Source organism: Pantherophis guttatus, chromosome 5, assembly GCF_059756535.1.
Source record: "Pantherophis guttatus breed Tessera chromosome 5, ASM5975653v1, whole genome shotgun sequence".
Lineage (NCBI taxonomy): Eukaryota > Metazoa > Chordata > Lepidosauria > Squamata > Colubridae > Pantherophis > Pantherophis guttatus.
The window spans coordinates 55765386-55786014 of record NC_142067.1 but is presented as its reverse complement, the minus strand read 5'-3'; the positions used below and the strand labels follow the sequence as shown (position 1 = coordinate 55786014).

Genomic DNA, 20629 nt, shown 5'->3' with positions numbered 1-20629 from the left:
TGTATTTTTACCAGCAACATTTTGTATTAATTCATCACAGCAGGCAGATGGAAACTTGAGGGGCTGGCTCTTACCCAAGAGGGAATTAGCCATCTGAAACAAGGCTTCTGGACAACAATCTGCCAGTGCAATAAGGGAGGAGAAATAAGGATGTTTTGCCTCACTGATTGTCATGAAGTTGGCCCAAGGATGGGCACCTATTAGATTCACTCTTAGTTGTTGTCCACCTGCACTCTTGACAGAATCCGGAGAGAAAGAGGCTGCTCAGGGCTCATTTCACTAAGAACGTGACCACCAGCCAATGTATTTATTAAATATATATATATATATATTGCTCCTGGAAGCACGAACCCGAGAACACCAGCCTGAAGATGACGAATGAGACTTCGTCGAAACGTCGCCAAGACACTTCCAATTTTACGTGGGAGAAGACCCGAATAACCAAAGACCTACATACAAACACCCGCGAAAACCTGAGAAAACATATATATATAATATGGTTTGTCACCTAGAGTATGTACTTACATACGTATATATATCCAACTCAAATAATGGGATTCTGGGTGACAAATCATATCAGTAGCCAATCAGACCCTCATCACAGTCACCCAACAAATTGTCAGTGGAATTCCTATGTCTGCCATAAACCAACTAGATCCATAAGGTATTTGGGGCAGGCCATATGACACTCTGGCCCTACTGAGTCAATGCATGACTGTTAATTGCAACCAGACCAGAAATGATTTGACCATGTCAACAGAAGAATATAATATTCTCTAGATCCAAATCATTTAGCAAAATGTTCCAAGGGGAAGACTAGATCTAATGACCACTTAAATGTGTCAGAGTTGAGATCACCTGGACAAGTCAATGATTGCAGTGGGGACAGAATGTGCTGAAGAAAACAACCACAACTATCACTCCAGAAATAAATGTGCCAGAAGCGATAACGGCTTCTGTAGAAACAAAATATCTTTGAGAAAACTCAATGAAAAAGTTGACAAAAATATGCTTCCACTGCTTTAGTCTCCTGCTACCTCACCAAGGAATACATCTCATACTCTTTATGACTTGTATATATTTATTTATTTTATTTTTATTTATTTTTCATATTTGTATACCGCCCTACTCCCGAAGGACTCAGGGCGGTGAACAGCCATAATAAATACAAATACATATAGAAGTTAAAAACTATTAAGAAACAGATTAAGTAATTTAGGCTCAAAGATTAAAAAAACATCCAAATTTATCTAAAGAGGTTTAAAACCCAATTTAAAAGCCAGTTTAAAAGCCAATTAAAAAGGGAGAGTTAGGCCAGACCAGCTTGTTGGAATAGAAATGTTTTCAGGGCACGGCGGAATATGCGTAAGTCTTGGATGTTTCGTAACTCCGGGGGAAGCCCGTTCCAGATGGTAGGTGCCCCCACAGAAAAGGCTCTCCCCCTGGGGGCCGTCAGTCGACATTGTTTGGCCGACGGCACCCTGAGGAGTCCCTCTCTATGGGAGCGAACTTGTCGGTGAGAGGCTATTGGTGGCAGGAGGCGGTCTCGTAAGTACCCTGGTCCTGAGCCATGGAGCGCTCTAAAGATAGTAACCAAAACCTTGCAGCGCACCCGGAAGACCACTGGGAGCCTGTGCAGCTCGCGCAGGAGGGGGGTTACATGAGAGCGCCACATTGCTCCCATTACCACCTGCGCGGCCGCATTCTGGACCAGTTGGAGCCTTCGGGTGCTTCTCAAGGGGAGCCCCATGTAGAGAGCATTACAATAATCCAGGTGTGAGGTGACAAGGGCGTGAGTGACCGTGCGTTTATTATTATTATTATTATTTAATAATAAGATGCAAGATACTTTTCAAGGAAGGTATAACTTTCTGATAATACAGAATCAAATACATATTGTTACTTTTAGTATCACTTCATAATACAAGAATTACCTCAGTTTTAAAAGATTGTCATGCTGTGATACATAATGAAAGGAATAAAATATATTGTACCAATGATTTGTAGTGGAGAAAGTAGTAATCCTTGCAATGGAGTTAAGCCATTGAAAAAAACCTGAGAGATTAAACAAAGAATTTAAAATATCAGAAGACAGTGTGACAGAATAGAGAGGTAAGCATCACCTGTCAACGTGTCATGTGAGTTCCAAATTGTATTTGTGGATGGTAACCATAAGTGTTTCCCATTATGGAAAGTTCCTGCTTGTCTCTCCTTAATACACATATGCTTACAGAACATTCTGTATACTATTTATTTGCTTAATTAGCTAGTCATATTTCCTATTTTTCATTTAACTGAAAATTAATATTCCAGAAGAATCCAATTATCTTAATTCAGTGATTAACTTTCCCACTAATAAAGTACAATCTGACGTTGAAACTTTCCATGCTGAATTAAAGGTCAGTTATATGGAATCATAATCAAACATGTCAATTTATTCAGAGTAAAGCCAGGAATGCGGGGGAGGGGGAATCTAAGCTTTTAGCTGAGTCACAATATTTGTTGCCTTTGTATCAGCTGGGAATATATGCAGAACACATGGAAGCATCACCATTTATCCTTGTTTATTCTAGTTCACCACACTTACTGTAAGCATGTTAAATGGGTATAGATTCCCAAGCATCTGAAAGAAGCCTGAGGCATAGAACATAATGAAGATTTTGCAAAAGCAACATCATGAAATATGAAACAAAAAATAAAAAGGGGAGGGCAGTGGAGGGCCACTACTGGCAGAGATGTGCTTCCATATCATATACCGTTGTGACTTCAGGCAACTGGTATATTTTATTTAAAGCTAATACATAAAAGGAATTCTTACAGCAAGAAGAGAATTATGGAATCTACACTGTCCTTCCATTAATTTTTAGCCAAACATGTTTTAGCTCCTATATACTTTTCTAATAAATTGCAGCAGCAGCAGCAATTCATGGAAGCTTTTGCATCTAGCAGAATAAAACAAATTCTTTGTTTTAATGTAAGAGACTTGCAGCAGAGTTACAGTATGCATAAATAGATATGCATAAACAGTTTTTTTTAAAAAAAAATATTAGCATGGAATATTCTTACTTTTATGCCTGGAATGTTTGTATGCGTTCTAAGAAATTTGATTGTTTTACTTTCCATTATTGGATGATGATTTTTAAAAACAAGTAGAAATTCTTGCTGGAGATTTGAAATATGTATGTTTAAGCAAGTTTGAGGAAAAATATATCCTTTTTTCCCTATAATCAATACGGTTTAAAAAGCTTCTGCAAAGATTATTCCTGAGTAATGAGACAAAATTCCCTTCATGAATTATGTTATCTTAACCAAACTTGAGTGATTTTCTATTTTGAACAATTCTCCTGCAAAGAATTTGCAAGGGTCCCTTATTTTCCAGAGTGGTTTTATTTTGGGGGGGGGGGATTTTTGGGGAGAAGAACATCAGAAACTAGGAGAGCCTGTTCTTGGAAGATCACAAGAAACAGCCTGAAAGTAAACTGGATCTTGTCTGCCGCTTCCACCCCTCCCTCCCCAAAATGGCTTTTCTTGCCAATGGCTTTTGTTGCCATGTGGGCAACAAAAAGAGACACAAATGTTTTTGAACTTTGATTTCACTATAAATACATAGCAGTCACTGGAATGCTTTCATGATGATGATTTCATATGTTTTCTATAATGCATCTCCTTATCATAGCTTGTGTCCTTAGAAGTCTACCACATTTATGTCAGTTTCTTGCTTAGTTGGTCAAGAGAAGTTTAACAATTTTTTTCAGGTACTTCTGTAAATTATCTTGGAATCCAAGCATTTACATTTCCAAGTTAGCATCTTCCCCCCTCCGCCATGGGGAATACCCGAAGTATGGATTTCCATTCCCAGGTTTTTTAGCAATTGGTCCACATAGCTGGTTCCTTTTAAATTTACAATCCTATAACCACTAGTTGTGGGGCGGCGGCAGGGAGGAACACTGTAACCAGGGGGCACAATTTTCAGGTAAACATAGACCAATTTGATGTATATGACCAGTTTTCTTTGAATTACTGCATGGCTGGATTTCCTGGAATGAAATCCATATGGAACTTTTAAACATTCTAAAGAAATGTTTTTCAAATATTGCATATTAGATCCAAAGGTACTGATGGCAGAATATTATCTTTTTATGTACTTCTACTTCAATGGTTAAATATTGTGGAATCATTGTTACATATAGGAGAACTACAAGCTACCTGTAACTGGATAGGCAAATGATAATGTTTCACAGTTAAATATAGTATTACTAAGTCTTACCTCCCTTACTGTAGATTCTGTGGGGTTACACATTGCTAATAACTCTGGTATAACTAGAACAATTGAATTTCTTGAAATAGCTTTTCCATGCCTTCACAGGCATGTAGATCATTGATCTCTCTCTAATGTTGAGATCAAAATTAACATCAGGAATTTGGACCTGGAAATGAACTGCAGCCATTTTTATCAGTTTGTCTCTCTGTGCCCTCTGAATGTACATTAATTCCAGCTTACTATTTCTTACCTGTTATGACTGGTTTCTAAGAGTTCACGTTCACCCAGTGTAATATGCCCCATTTTTTATGACATATCCTCATGACATTTCTTTCATATCACCCTCAACCTGCCATGTAGACAGCATAAAATGCTTTTTGCTAAGCTAATGTTATTCCTCTTTCCACAATGAAACCTTTGCTGTGGCTGCAATCTAACATTCTTCATCAATGATGTGGTTGATGACATAGTCAGAGATTTGGCTTTGCTTAGTTCCTCCTGGGCACTTTAGGCTTCTGTGACAGGTCCTTTAATGGCTAAAGGTAAATACAGTGAGAACTGTTCCGACCCAGCTTTAGCAGAAGCAAGAAACAGACTTCTTGTCATGAAAAAACCCTCTTTATTTACCTCTTGTGAATTAATTGCATTCACCCACCGAAAAGTCCAGGCATTAGTCCCTCAAGGAGTTAACTGCAGTACAGATCTTACCAGTTCCTTGTGATAATTGCAAGGCCGTGAGCTCCCAGCCGAAAGGCTGCAAATTAAGTTCTGGCAAGCAGTCTTTATGGCACAAAGCACAATGAACAAAATCTTTAGAAATACAAACTGTTGTCTCCTATGACAACCACTCCCCTCTCCTTCTATTTATTCCCCAGCCAGGGAGGGGCCATTTAGCGTCCATGTGTGCTTTGCTTCCTGAGTCGACTCCTTGTCCTCCATTGCTCACCTCTTCTAACTGCTCTGTGCATACACGCATCTGGAACAGGCCCCAGCTGTTCCTCTTCCTCGTTCCTATCAGCCTCCAACGGCAGCTGCCTCTCCAGTGGCTGGGAAATGTTGGATGGCCCCTGCTCCATTTCTGCATCCAATACAGAGTATCAATCAGAGCCTTTCCCAGACTCCAGCACTGGACCAAGTTTCTCCCCAACCTCCTCATCGTCCGAGTCTGCCACCAGCTCTGCTGGCAGCTGGCGTGCCGCAACAAGAACATCCTTAAATGGAAAACCTTCAACATTCCCCATCTCAGGCAGGAGAAGGCTGCAGAAATGACAACATGGATGGTTGGATCAGGGTGGAATTAATTGAGTCATGTGTTTTGTTACCATTTTGTTGTTCACAGCAACAGATTTGCAACTGCTCTTCGCTATATATCAGTATTCTAAAAATTGAGAATGTTTAGTGATACAGCATGTTGTTTTATGGAGCACCAGAAAGTACTAAGTATTTTAATTCATATATCTGTCTTTTTACCAGCTCCTGATGGACCACCTCAAGATGTTCATCTTGAGCCCATATCTTCACAAAGCATTAGGGTAACCTGGAAGGTAAATATATACATGTGTTTTAAACAAGAAGATTATGTCTTCAAGCTTTATTGAGAGCCCATAACACTCAAAGTTAAAAGGTGCACAGTTTGATGAATTTATACACACAATATTTATGGCTAAATTTTCAAAAATTACCTGCAACTTAATGTAATTGCAAGCTACAGTAAATTTACATGCAATTATATATACCTTTGCTTGTGCTATTTTGAATATCTTATGATCAGAAATACAACTGCAATACATAAAATAAATGGAAGTTTAGATTAATTCTCAATTCCTTCCATAATATGATAGTATTTTTAGAGAAATGTTGCTGGAACTTTTGCATTATAATGCCAGTACACATGAACCAAAATGTAACCAATGTTTAGAAAATTATTTATATTGAATGCATTTAATAGATTTGTGAGGAAGTTTTAAATAAATAATTGAAACACACTACAATTATTTTAGATATCTTTTTAGTGCATCATAGTTTCTACATTTTTAACACACATAAAATGGCTTTTTTTCTTTCCAATCTTTGCTCTGTGGAAATAGATAAATTGGATAATGGAAAGACACAACTATTGGAAATCGATAGAGAGGCTAATTTTTCTTATTAGTCTGAACAGTTGAAAATCCCGCCATTTTGATAAAAATGAATATAGAGGAATTAGTAGAATTGTACAAAACATTTCACATTTGAAACAGGTTGTCCCCCTTCTTATCAAAAGAATTTGATTACTACCCAGTTATTCCACTGATTTTCACATTTATTTTGGGTTATATGTTAACACTTTATGTTAAAAGTTCTCTCAAACTAAAACAAAATGTTTGGAATTTGAAATGTTTCATATTCATAATATTTTACAAAATGCTAAATAATAACACCTGATGCAGAGTTGTAATATATATGTGAAGAGCACCCAACACAGAGTTGTAATATATGTGTATTGAGGTTTTTCTTATAGGCAGCTGATAGGCCAAATGCCTTTTTCTGCATCTCATGAACATAAAGTTATGATAAGGTATCCTCAAAGATGAGCTTAATTCCCGGTGAATTCATAGATGCATCCATGTAGTTTTCCTGGCATTAATATTGAAAGGGTTACCATTACCACCTTCTGGGATTCCCCCCCCCCCATTTAACAGCACTCCTGGGCTTCCCTTGTTGTCTCACATCCAAACGCTAACCAGATCCAACCCTCCATAGCTTTTTTAAAACTGGCCATTGTCAACTGGGTTTTGTCAACTAATCTAGAAAAAAGCCTTTAAGGTGTACAGTATACCTCATTCTTGAACAAACTGTAACAATGCAAGACAGCAAAAGATAATCAGACAAGAAATGAAAAAGAGGAATCTGGTATGTTTAGTTTATAGAAAACATGTTTGTAGAGAGAATATTACAGCAGTCTTCAAAATGGATGGCACAGAAAAGATGCCCATGATCTGTTCTCTACCATTACACAGTACTAGGTACAGAATAATCATCATCATTTATTGGAAAGAAAATTTTGGATGAATAGCAGGAATATTTTGCTAATGGTAGCAATAGTATGACAGTGGAACCAATTACCAAAGGGAAATAGGGAATTCCCAGTTGCTGGATATGTTCAAAGAGAGGCTGGGCAGTCACTAGTCAGGAATTCTTTAAACTGGATTCATACAGTGAGCAAGAGGATTATGTGTCTTAATGTTATAATTGCTTCCTTCCTATTCTATAATTTTGCAGATCACCATGACCTTTTTTCTCCAAATAAAAATCCAAGATTTTTTCTTATCAGTGTATATGGGTAGAAATGAGCAACTCAATAGACAGGAAGATGTGCAGTATTTAAAATGTGATGCCCTTCTTAAATGATAAAATCTATCTGTGCAAGTATACTGGATTCAAGAGTATCATAGCCCATAGTATAGTCTTTAACCAAGCTTATTTTCTAACAGAAATAGATTAAATTAAAAGCCACATGTAAAAATACCTGGACAGCTCTGGTTAAGATTTTAAAATATTATTCTGCCAGTATTTGTTACTGTATATGTTGGAGAACTGGGGAGTTACTTAAGACTCTTAATACTGAATTAATATATTTGCTAATCAATGTCCCTCTGCCACGATGCACCAATAAAAATGGGAAAACTGGTATAATTGCAATATTCTTGTTTTCTTAAAAAAAAATCCCAGAATTAATAAAGAGCCCGCTGATAAATATATCTTAAAGGATCTGTTCAGATTACCACATCCATAAATAAACTTAAGTGTTGTATTAACTGAAAAATTATTCAGTACCATTATAAAAAAACATAACATGCTTTTGTAATACTTTTTGTGCCTATGAAAAATAAGAGAAACAGAAGAGGTTATCAGAAAAGAATTGCTTTTGTATTTAAGACAACAAAATTCACGAGGAAAGCTAAGTTATTGTGTTTATCTAAGATCTCAAATTTCTGTCATTCAGGGGAGAAAGACTCTATAATTATTGGCAATTTATAAAAAAATAGCAGTAGACTGTCATAATATTTAGCTTCTGTTTTGCTATCCACAACATTTTAAGACATTTTAATTCATTTTATTGAATTTATGAGTAACTAAAATTCTGTAGTTGTATCTGCAATACCTCATGCAACCATTACTGTTCCAAGTTAGATCGTTCACATGAAGAGCTCACATATTTAAACACCTGTGTTGTCGATCCTAGCTAAGCAGCAGCAGACTGGTTAGTATGTGGAATAGAGATCACAATGATATCCTGGAACTATATGCTGGTCCAGGAAGTTGAAAGTCATCCTAAAAGAAAATAATGGCAGTCACTTCCAAATTGTTGCCAAGAAAACAACATAGATATATCCAAATAATCTACGTGTGTCATGTTTGAACCAAAGGAATTTAAATTGAAATGTAATCTAAATATTTTGATTAATTTTATAAATGTTTGTGGATTTATTTTTTGAAAAATGAAAAGGAATGTAAAATCTTTTATAACATTCATAGTAATAATAATTGTTCTGAAATTAGAAAATGTAACTCTGCTCTCACTTTTTTTTCAGTGAAAAAATGCACTTGATTCAGGGAAAATATTTATTATTTTTATCATCACAAAATTTCCCTGAAATTAGAATCCACACTAGGAAATTACAATTAATATTTTCACAAATAAGAGGGAAATGACCAGTGGTGGGATTCAGCCAGTTCGCACCACTTCAGGAGAACCGGTTGTTAACTTTCTAAGCAGTTTGGCAAATTGGTTGTTGGAAGAAATCATTAGGGCAGAGAACCGGTTGTTAAATTATTTGAATCCCACCACTGGAAATGGCTGATAATATCTAACAATTTAAGACCAGGGGGAAACTGCCTTCTTCTATTAACATTAGGGAGCTGAGTGCTCTAATTCAGTGACAGAAGGGTTTCTATCTATAAAAGACAGTTAACCATAAAATTTACATTTGAACATTTACAGTCTGGGGCTCAAGGATAGATTATTGCAAGCGTAATTGATAATTACAGCTTTAAAGAAAGTTTCACTGTGATGATTGCTTCAGTTATAAGAAGGGAAAATATTCCTACTTCTAGTATGTCTTCAGAAATATTGCTATTACATTTTTAATTCAATTTATATTTATCTTTATCATAAACCTGGAGCTCAGCCCAATCTGCTTTAGTAGTATGGACTTTGGGAAAGGAAATTTTTCTCAGCATTTAATTTATTATGGTAATGTTTTATTATGTTGAAAGTGTATACAACATCTGACTTCTTTAGGCGCCAAAGAAGCATTTGCAAAATGGAGTTATTCGTGGTTATCAGATTGGTTACCGGGAATACAGCGCAGGAGGCAATTTCCAGTTCAACATCATCAGTATTGATACTACAGGAGACAGTGAAATTTATACCTTAGATAACCTTAAAAAATTCACACAATATGGCATGGTTGTGCAAGCATGTAATCGAGCTGGAATAGGACCATCTTCTCAAGAAATTATCACTACTACTCTTGAGGATGGTAGGTATTAAACTTGAAAGCACTGTTTTCATCATATTGAGGATGCATAGAATTTATATGTTTATATTTTTAGAAAATAGGATTACATTTAAGCATCAGTGTATATGCTATAATCTGGCAGCAGTTATTGGGTAATCTGTTAATGAGAATCATTTTGAGTAGTTATATCTCTATTTCCCACTTTTGGGATGCTATTTCTCTTTCTTCCCAAATTGCTCCCTAGGGATAATTTGTTTTTGACTATCTATGAAGAAACAGTAGTTTTTAATGATATCTTTTATTGAATGCAGTATCAAATGTTGTGGTCCTAATTATGCTGTACTCCTTGAATGGATTCTTGAATTTGAAACACTGTCATCCCCCCCCCCTCTTTCCATGTGGGAAACAGAAGGAATCTGAGCATAGTCAACATCCTGCTATTACTATACAAAGAATCCTGGGAAGTTTTACAAGATGCCCATCAAGCTGAAATCACCAAATGAACAGCTCATGTTTACATGAATTTAAAGAGTTTTGTGGCATACACAATGTTCTCATTCATGGTCCCCCAAATTAGACTATAAAAGAGGACATGGAGGAATAATGGCTAATCTATCTTGTCTTATCATGGTCCTGAGTTAGATTTCCTCAGCTTCAAGCTGTACCTCAACTTCTTCCAAGCTGGAAGAGGAACTCAATGAAAAACACTGTTTAGAAAAAGGCACATATGCATATAAGATTATTGAGATCAAGTTGTTCAGAGCTGCAGAAGAGAGCCCTCTTGTGGCTATATTCCATCAGCAAAGAAAAGTGTGGAAAAGAATGTATTATCATTAGGACTTGTGAGGGACATTCTCAAAGGTTTATGCGATTAAAATAGTTACCAAGAAATATCATCTGAAATGAAATTCTTATACATATATTCTTATAGAGGCACACGTGAGTGTGTGAATAATGTTTATATTTTAGTGCTTATTTAAATATCTTTAAAGAGCATTGCCTGTTTGCAAGTCAATATAGTACGGTTAAGAGAGATTCTTCACAATCTGTCTATCACTACTGTTTAGAATTCAGCAACTTGTCAAAGAGATTATTTTAGGTTGCAAACATTTACAGGCCTTGGCTTTGTTCCAGCTGAGAGATTGTGTGTGTGTGTGTGTGTGTGTGTGTGTGTGTGTGTGTGTGTGCGTGCAGCAGGGATTCCCTACTGTTGACTCTGAAAAAAGAGAAAAAACACCAGCTTCTCATGAATTTTATTCATAGCTTTTAGTGATGAAAGTTTTGGGTACATACAATGTTTCTGATAGCTTTGAGCTCTTTTTGTTTACTGTTATAGAAAATTGAATAATTTATATTAATAGTTAATATATTGGTGATATTCTATTTTCTGGATCTTGATCAATTTGTGAAGTAGTTTATGAAATATTCTTTAAACATTAAAGAACACTAGTTGGGGAAGCTGGCTTTCCAAAATTACCCACTCTGTATGTAGAAAAACAAAATGTCAATAAGAAAATAGCATCTCTTAGTGATTGCATCTTAGAAGGTTATTTATAATTTGAGCTACACTTCTGAACATAACTGGATTAACTTCCTTCTCTGATATATTATTTTATTTGTGTATACATATTTCTATCCTACCCTAATTCATGGCATTTAAGGTAACAAGAGTTACAGAGTGCACCATTTTCAAATTGTCTACATTATGTTACAAGAGCGTTCTAAAAATAATCTTATCACTCTCTCCTAAAAGGCTTATTGAAGAAATGTCAAAGTTAATTTGTGCATACTATTTTTATAGCATTCATAGTCAAAACCTATTACTGTCAAATTTCAGTTCCTAGTTCCCCTCCGGAGAATGTCCAAGCTATTGCTACATCACCAGAAACCATCTCTATCACCTGGTCCACACTGGCCAAGGATGCCCTCAATGGAATTCTACAGGGATTTAGGGTCATATACTGGGCTAATCTTCTGGATGGAGGTAAGTAGTCTTCCTTCTCAAAATCAGTATTTTTCTGGTTGCATGCTTTCCAGAATGAAAGAATTCTTCCCATTTCTATGACAGAGTCAGCCTGTCCTTTGTTTCTATTAATCATTGAATCTTTTAGGAATTGAAAATGATTTCATGTACTGTATTATTCAGTTCCCATTATAAATGTGCACTCTCACTTACAAACAAATATATACATATATATTATATGTCAAGATATTTTTGCGTAGCACTTTATCTTTGCAAGTAGAAAAATAGGGACCACCTTTGGTGGGAAGCTAACAGCGTTCTGTGCGTCTTTGGCATTTATTCATGCCGGCCACATGACCACGGAGACATCTTTGGACAGCGCTGGCTCTTCAGCTTTGAAACGGAGATGAGCACCACCCCTTAGAGTTGGGAACGACCAGCACATATGTGCGAGGGGAACCTTTACCTTTACTTTACCTTTGCAGGGATGTATTTCTATGGATTGGCAAAACGCCATTGTACAATGATATCAAGATTGCATTTTTGCAGCATCTAAAATGTGCCTAGGTACATAGAGACTGATAGTTTCGAAATGGGGAACAGAATAGTTAAGAATTCTTAACATACAGTTCCATTTCTGCACATTCTGAAATTTGGGGGAAAATTCAAATCAGTAGAGTACTAGAAGCATCTTTGAAATTTTGTAATGTTACCCAACCTTAGGAGTATCTAATAAATCACTGATTAACAATGTTAAGTGCAACTTGCTAGTGATCAAAAGCAACAAGTATCCTCCTTTAGCAATTGCTGATAGTCATCTTTTGTTTGTTATGATACTTATTAGAAATGGAAGGTGTGACTTAGACTGCAATGCTCATTTTATTCACTATATTGAACTCACAGAGATTGAATTCCTATAACTTATAAAGGGTATACTTTAAATAAATTGTGAAGCAGAAGTCCTAATTTTCCGAATCAAATTAGCAGGCAACTGCTAAGGGAAGATAGAAATGGTTCCCCATTGTCAAGAAAAATCTCTGTAGGGTGACTATCCAGGAAGGTAATCTCAGTTTTGTCTGGGAAGAGTGCTATCTTCACACCACTATTCTTGGGTAATTAATCAAGTTATATAATATATATTTTTAAAAAGATAAGTTGAAATTGCTCCTTCCAGTAGAACAGGACAAAATGAAAGGGTTCATTGGATCTAAAATGTTTGGTTTCCCACAAAAGAAATCAAGATCTATTTTATCTCTTACATCAATCTGCTTTGCAACAAAAAATATTTCTGTAACCATTTTTCTAAATGCACATGACATATTTTGATTTGTTTAACATATTTTCAGGAATTAACAGCAAATTAATATTATTTCCTAATCCCATTATTTTAATAGTGTAAGTGTACTTAAACAATAAACAGTGGGGAAAAAGGGCACATTATGAGTTTCAAAGTATTTTCTATCCACAAGACAATTGCAATGTTTGATTAAATGCACAGCATGGAAATTTAATATGTTCATTTAATAAACATAATAAACTTAGTTCCTATGCTGGTCACAAGTTTTACTGGCCTGTTCTCATAGCAATATAACTACCACTTATTGGGAGAAAAATGCTACTGTCACTAACTCAAATTAATTTTCGGTTCTATAGAGCTGGGAGAAATTAAAAATGTCACTACGGTACAACCATCATTAGAGCTTGATGGTTTGGAAAAATACACCAACTATAGCATCCAGGTGTTGGCATTTACACGAGCTGGAGATGGGGTCAGGAGTGAACAGATTTTCACACGGACAAAGGAGGATGGTAAGACCCAAAATATCCTTAGTAGAAATGGAGCACTACTGTTAGATTTTGCTCAGGTTGTCACTTACCTCTGTAAATGCACCTTCAGTGAAATGATGACTATGACAATAATCATGGAAACCTAGATGTTTCTCTGTGGCCTGCTATGAACTACATCTTTAGGGAGGGTAGGATTGCCTCCTTAGAGCAGTATATCACAGTTTGTCATCACCTCTCCCTATTGACCAACTGCCCAGGATGATGGATGTTGCCATAAAGATAGAGAGAGAAATGCCCCTAGCTCATTATAAACTACTAATTTGTGATCTTTGTTTAAGGCACATTCTATCTTAATCTTGGGGGCTAATTTGTTATGATGGTTTGGGAATAAATCTTCCTGTGATGTTTCTGAATTTAGATGTGCTTTGAATGAATCACAGTAATACGTTCAGTGGGCATTGCCTCTGGAGTTCCTGTCTTTTGGGCACATAGATTCTTTTCTTCATAAAATGGTAAAAAAATAATTATAATCTGTATTTTTATGCAATAAATACAAATCCAAGAGATGAGTAGCAATACAGTATGTGTTTATGTTTCTTATATTTTCAGTCTTGTCTTTTAAAAATCATAATTAACTACGTCTGTTATATAAAATTACATTTTGACTGAGGTAATAATAAAAAGACTAATTTTAAGATTTGCATTTTTGTTCATTCTTTGTTGAAGTCAGAGAAAAATTGTTTCTATTTACAGTATAGTGAATGTTGCAGCAAAAAAAATATGTTGGGTTTTTTAATATTCATTTATTCCATTTGCTAGGGTTTCTTTTAAACTATAAATAGAATTATTTATTTATGGAGTTATTTATAGAATTATTTTTCCATCTAAGGATTTATTTCACTGAGCATTAAAATTTAAATGCAGTCATTTTCTCTCCATCTTCTAGGCTCCATCCTCTAGGCTTAAATTGCATTTTCACAGACTGTTGTATGTGACAGCATGGGAGCTGAGTTATTGCATTCATTAGAAATAATACATTGTAAAACCTTAATTAAAACAATGAATCTGTGTCCCTTAATAGACAGATCCATTCAGCTAGATCCATAGCTGCTGCAAAATAGTCTAGAATATGGTACTAATTTGGACTAAAAAAAGTCTTCCTATTTTATGCACCCTGACTTTTAGAGATTCTCTCAAATGGTGCAAATTTCTCTCATCTTCTTTATGATAAAAGTATTTGCATCACTAGTAACCCCATTTTAAGTTTTAAGAGGCAAACCTTACATTATTTCATTTCCTAAAATTAATGCCATGGTTATAGAAATTAAGAAAACCATTCAAAAATAATTTCCATTTCCTTCTAGGAAATAAGAGATATCTAAGCTGAAAAAACATTCAGCATATTGCTGAGGTTTACAAAATTTAGAGCCTCAAGTTGCACTAGCATTATTTTACAGAGGTTTAAAAATTATCACTTCTGACAATATTTTGTTTGGCTGTTTTCCTGTCTGAGGTAGATTAGAAGTAAATGACAGCCAGGTGGGAAAAAAAGAAAGTTCTGTACCATAGGTCTGGATTGTTTACAGTCACTGCACTACACAGAGGTGCTTTGTTTTGGGGGTGCAAGGAACCCCATTTGCCAAAGTGACTTTGGGTTGGTCCATCTCTCTCAGACCAGCCTACCTCGCAGGCTTGTTGTTCTTGTGAAGAGATATAGATTTGATTAGTAAATAAGTATTTATAAGGTTGTTCTATTCAGTAGAAAAGTTGCTTCACCACTTCCAATTTGGTTGCAGCGACTGATTAAAAGAATGCATCCTACCATTGGTAGGATGACATTATAGGATATGAGAGCCATGGTGGCACAGTGGTTAGAATGCAGTACTGCAGGCTACTTCAGCTGACAGCTGGCTGCCTGCAGTTTGGCAGTTCAAATCTCACCGGCTCAAGGTTGACTTAGCCTTCCATCATTCCACGGTCGATAAAATGAGGATCCTGATTGTTGGGGGCAATATGCTGACTCTGTAAACCACTTAGAGAGGGCTGTAAAGCACTATGAAGCAGTATATAAGTCTAAGTGCTATGTGTAGTAAGGCAGCTGAAAAATTTCACACTGGTTTTTTGGTTATTGCAAGAATTTGTCTTGAGATTTGCTACACTTTGCACATTAATATGCACTGAATTATTTCTCCAACTTCAACAGCCACATATGTTGTTCTTATAGTTCCAGGTCCTCCTGCTGGAGTTAAAGCAGCTGCAGCATCAGCTTCTACTGTGTTTGTATCTTGGCTGCCTCCCAACAAATTAAATGGTGTCATCCGAAAATATACTGTATTCTGCTCTCATCCATATCCCACAGTAAGTTAACCAATAGGTCACATGACCAAAACTATTGATTTGTATTATGTTGGTAGCAGGAAGGACATTGTAACCCATCAAATGTCTCCTAAATTGGAGTCTGGATTGTATGTGCATTGTCTAGGAGTAAGTCCCATCTACCTCATTAGGACTTACTTCTGAGTAGATACATGCAAGACTCTCTGTAGGTTTTCAAGGTAAATTGCTAGTAGTCAAAGAACAGTCAAAGATTGTTTTAAGACTGTGTCCTAAACCAGATACCAGGAGGTTAACATGAAATTACAGCTTCTGCCTAGTGTTTCTATGAAATCCACTTGCTATTGTTGAAGAATGAATCCTAGACAATTCCAGAATATATCAAAAGCACTTTTCAACTCTCATCTTAAAACCATGTCCTGGGATCAAACTGTCCTGAACTATGTGGAATTTATGTCTGAGTTGAAATTCATTGGATGGGATGATATTGAAAATCTAGTCCATTATGAACACTTCTACATTTCTGCAATTTGGGAGCTAATTCCAGTCAATCTATATATTTTTCAGTAAGGGAATGGCACAAGTTACAGTGTTTCTAAATGAATTTTGGCAAGGTCTAAGTAAAAATTGTTTTCACTATCTACTAAATGACATGTAGCATTATATTATTCTGCACATTAATGCAGAAACATCTAGAATTCTTTTTTTATAATAATTTATTAAAGATTGTTATTAGAACAGTGTAAGCTAGTGGTTCTCAACCTATGGTTCATGGGCCCCTAGAGATCTGCAGTGTTGTCACAGGGTGTCTGCAAAGGTTTGAAGAAATGTTATGATTTAAATCTTTAGTTAAGTCTTGGGGGTCTGTGGCCATGCTCTGTGGCCACAAAAAAGTATTTAAAGGGGGTCCATGGTGAAGAAAAGGTTGAGAACCATTGGTGTGAGCTAATACAAAATGAAAGAAAGAAAGAATAAAAATAAAAAGTAGAAGGTACAGAAAAGACAGGAAAGGAAGAGAAAAAAACAGAGAAATAGAAGGGAAAGAAGAAAATAAGAACATATAAACAAACAAACAAAAATTATGTTAAGTCCTCGACTTACGACGGACGTCCCTGATTGGCTAAGACGCATGGACTTGCCGGCGGGAGAATGTTGCCTTTCTATTGGTTGCTTGGTTTGACAGCTGTAGTATAAATAGCTGTCAAACCCGTTGTTTGCTGCTCTGTTTCTCTCTACCAGTTCTGTTAGCAATAAACGTTTCTGTTTGACTTTACCTGGTCTCGCCTCAGTTAATGACCCCAGGGTTGCCCTCAGAGCACTGGCGACGAGGATGGGATACTGAGGACAGAAACAGGTGATCAACAGCTGAAGTCACTAGCGCTAAGCCAAGGCGCTCAGCTGAGTCACTTCACGACGAGACGTCGTGTAGAGGAAATTCCTCTCAGAAACAGAGCCCATCCGTCTAAAGAATGGCACCTCCGACATTCGCCCCCTTCAACCAGGCTACAGAAACCTGGAAGTCGTATGAGGCACGGTTCGAATGTTTTCTGGAGGCAAACGACTACACGGGGCTGACCAGCAGCCGGAAAAGAGCGCACTTCTTAAATGCCTGTGGTCCCGAAATGTTTTCAGTCGCTATGGCCCTGCTAGCTCCGGTTCCAGTACAGTCGGTGCCATGGGAGGTCCTCAGGGAAAAGCTCAAGCACCACTATGAGCCCACCCCTTCGTGCATCGCCCGCCGGTACGCTTTCAGGCAAATCTTACAAGCTGAGGGAGAGTCCATTAACCACTACATCACCTCCCTCAGAACTGCTGCTTTTAACTGTAAATTTGCCGATCTAGAAGACTCCCTCCTGGAGCAGTTTGTGTGCGGTGTGAGGGACCCGAGGGTGCAACGACACTTACTCGAGAGAAAAGATATCACCCTCGCAACTGCCATTGAAGAGGCGAAGGCTTGCGAGCTATCAAGTAAGTCCACTCTAGAGATCCGCAAGGCGCAACCCAGCGCCCCCGTTAACAAGCCCAGCACCGTGCACTCAGAAGAACTAGACCCTGAGGTAGCCGAAGAAGAGGACGACGAAGTTAGCCGCCTTAAAACTGTCAAAGGACAGGGAAACCCCTCAAACAAAACCTTCGTGGGGCCTCCCTGTCAAGGGTGCGGAGAATTGCACCCTAGAGCGGCTTGTCGCTTTAAGACCACCATCTGCCGCAGATGTGGTAAAAAAGGACACTTGGCACGGGTCTGCCGGGCCAATATACCTGGCACATCATCCAAGCCCCCCAGCAGACCGTTCCAGAAAGGGCCAAAGCCGGGAGGTGACTGTTTTGCCATTTCCAGGGCCAACAACGTCCCTGTGAGGTCGGCCCGCCAAGAAAAAATCAGTCCCAACAAAAAAATTTACCTCACGGTAACCATTAAAGGAACCCCTTGCCGGATGGAGCTAGACACAGGGTCATCCAAATCTCTGATTTCCTGGGACACCCTGAAGCGGCTGACCCCAAAAATGCGAAAAAACGCCCTCCTGCCAAGCCAAGTTCGCCTCAGAGACTACCAAGGCAATGACATTCCCATCCTAGGTGGCGCCAATCTCCTTGTAGAACACAGAACCTTCACGGGCAAGCTACCCCTGCTCATCGTGAGAGATCCTCTGCCCAGCCTGCTTGGACTTGACTGGTTTGGTGCTCTGGGGCTGGGCATCACAGGCATCCATTCCACCACCCCACATGATTTTGAAGACATTCTGGCAGAATTCGCAGACGTCTTTAATGAAGAGTTAGGTAAATATAAGGGTTCACCCATCACCCTCAATTTAGACCCTAGAATTGCCCTATTAGGCTTAAGCCTCGACGAGTGCTTTTTGCTCTCAAGCCATTAGTCGATAAAGAGTTAGACAAACTCATAGCCCAGGGTATCCTAGAGCCCACGGACCACGCCCCCTGGGAAACCCCTATTGTCATACCCATCAAACCTGACGGGTCAATCCGCATCTGCGCGGATTACAAAAATTCCGTCAATAAGGCGCTCCAGGCCAATCCATATCCAGTGCACGTGGTGCAACATTTATTGCACTCCCTGGGCAAGGGCTCCATTTTTGCCAAACTGGACATGGCACAGGCTTACCAACAGCTCCCCGTTGATTCGGCCACTGCTGCAGCCCAAACCATTGTCACACACAGGGGAGCATTCCTGTGCCATCGTCTCCAGTTTGGCATAAGCATTGCCCGGGGCATCTTTCAGGGCCTTATGGAGCGACTCCTGCAGGGGCTGCCTGGAGTAGTCCCATACTTCGATGACGTCATCATCGCAGCTTCTAGCACAGCAGACCTTAAGGGGAAGCTAAGGACCGTCCTGCGCCGTTTCCAAACGGCTGGCCTCAGGCTCAAGAAAGAAAAATGCAGGATTGGGGTATCCCAGGTAGAATTTTTAGGCTATCTAATTGATGCCTCCGGCATTCACCCCACACCATCTAAGATAGCTGCCATCAAAAGGGCCCCCACACCCACAAACAAAACTGACCTACAAGCCTTCCTTGGCCTCTTAAACTTCTACAGCTCTTTCCTCCCTCACAAGGCCACTGTTGCTGAGCCCCTTCACCGTCTCTTAGACAAAAAGACCCCCTGGCGTTGGGGCACCCGAGAAGCCTCCTCCTTCTCAGCAGTCAAATCTCTTTTGACATCTGAGGCAGTCCTCGTTCAGTACACGGACAGCCTCCCCTTGATCTTAGTGGCAGACGCTTCCCCCTTTGGCATTGGGGCTGTCCTCAGCCACGTCCTTCCTGATGGCACAGAAGCCCCAATTGCCTTTTACTCCCGCACGCTCTCCTCCACAGAGCGTAATTATGGACAAATTGACAAGGAAGCCCTGGCCGCCGTGGCGGCCGTCAAGCGCTTCCACGAATATTTATATGGCCGTCCGTTCACTCTTGTGACGGATCACAAGCCCCTCCTAGGCATTCTAGCTGGCAACATTGCAACACCCCAGGTTATCTCCCCCCGCATGTCACGCTGGGTCGAATTTCTAGCTGCCTATTCTTACACCCTCATTCACCGTCCTGGCAAACACCTTGCCCACGCTGATGCTCTCAGCCGCTGCCCCCTCCCCATCTCTGTCTACGACCCCTCTCCTATTTCTCCTGTCCTTCTCATTGACTCTTTACATCTGCCAATCACTGCTGCCGACATTGCTGCCCACTCTGCCAAGGAGCCCATTGTCCGCAGAGTTTTAGACTGGGTGCGCAGGGGATGGCCACCAGGTAATGTGGGACCTGAGTTCAAACCCTACTATATGAGGCAGCACGAACTATCTGTGCTGCGGGGGTGCCTGCTATGGGGCGATCGGGTTGTAGTGCCCGCCAAACTACAACAGCCAGTCCTAGAAGCCCTGCACGAGGGACACCCGGGCATAGGGAGAATGAAGTCCCTGGGACGCAGCTATGTCTGGTGGCCGAACTTCGACCACGCAGCCGCCCAGTGGGTTGCAGGGTGCCAACCCTGCCAACTCTCTAGACCAATGGCCCCCGCTGCCCCAGTTAGGGAATGGGAAATGCCCAAGTCACCATGGTCAAGAATCCATGTGGACTTTGCCGGGCCCTACCATGGGCAGACTTTCCTAGTGGTGGTAGATGCCTATTCTAAGTGGGTAGAGATAGTCACCATGGCACCCACCACATCTGCTGCACTCATAAGAGCCCTACAAGGACTATTTGCCACCCATGGGCTGCCAGACGTCATTGTCTCGGACAATGGCCCCCAGCTATTCTCCGCAGCCTTCCAAGTGTA

At 39.1% G+C, this 20629-nt stretch overlaps 1 protein-coding gene across 2 annotated transcripts in view; it reads left to right on the top strand.

The window, feature by feature from the left end:
- Positions 1 to 20629, top strand: part of DSCAM (DS cell adhesion molecule) — a 394390-nt gene that overhangs the window by 292787 nt on the left and 80974 nt on the right. For both annotated transcript variants that reach the window (XM_034423965.3, XM_060694094.2), the window contains exons 16-20: positions 5735 to 5805; positions 9546 to 9786; positions 11603 to 11749; positions 13382 to 13537; positions 15741 to 15874. In XM_034423965.3, the coding sequence (XP_034279856.1) occupies positions 5735 to 5805; positions 9546 to 9786; positions 11603 to 11749; positions 13382 to 13537; positions 15741 to 15874 (749 nt within the window). The remainder of the gene's footprint in view (positions 1 to 5734; positions 5806 to 9545; positions 9787 to 11602; positions 11750 to 13381; positions 13538 to 15740; positions 15875 to 20629) is intronic.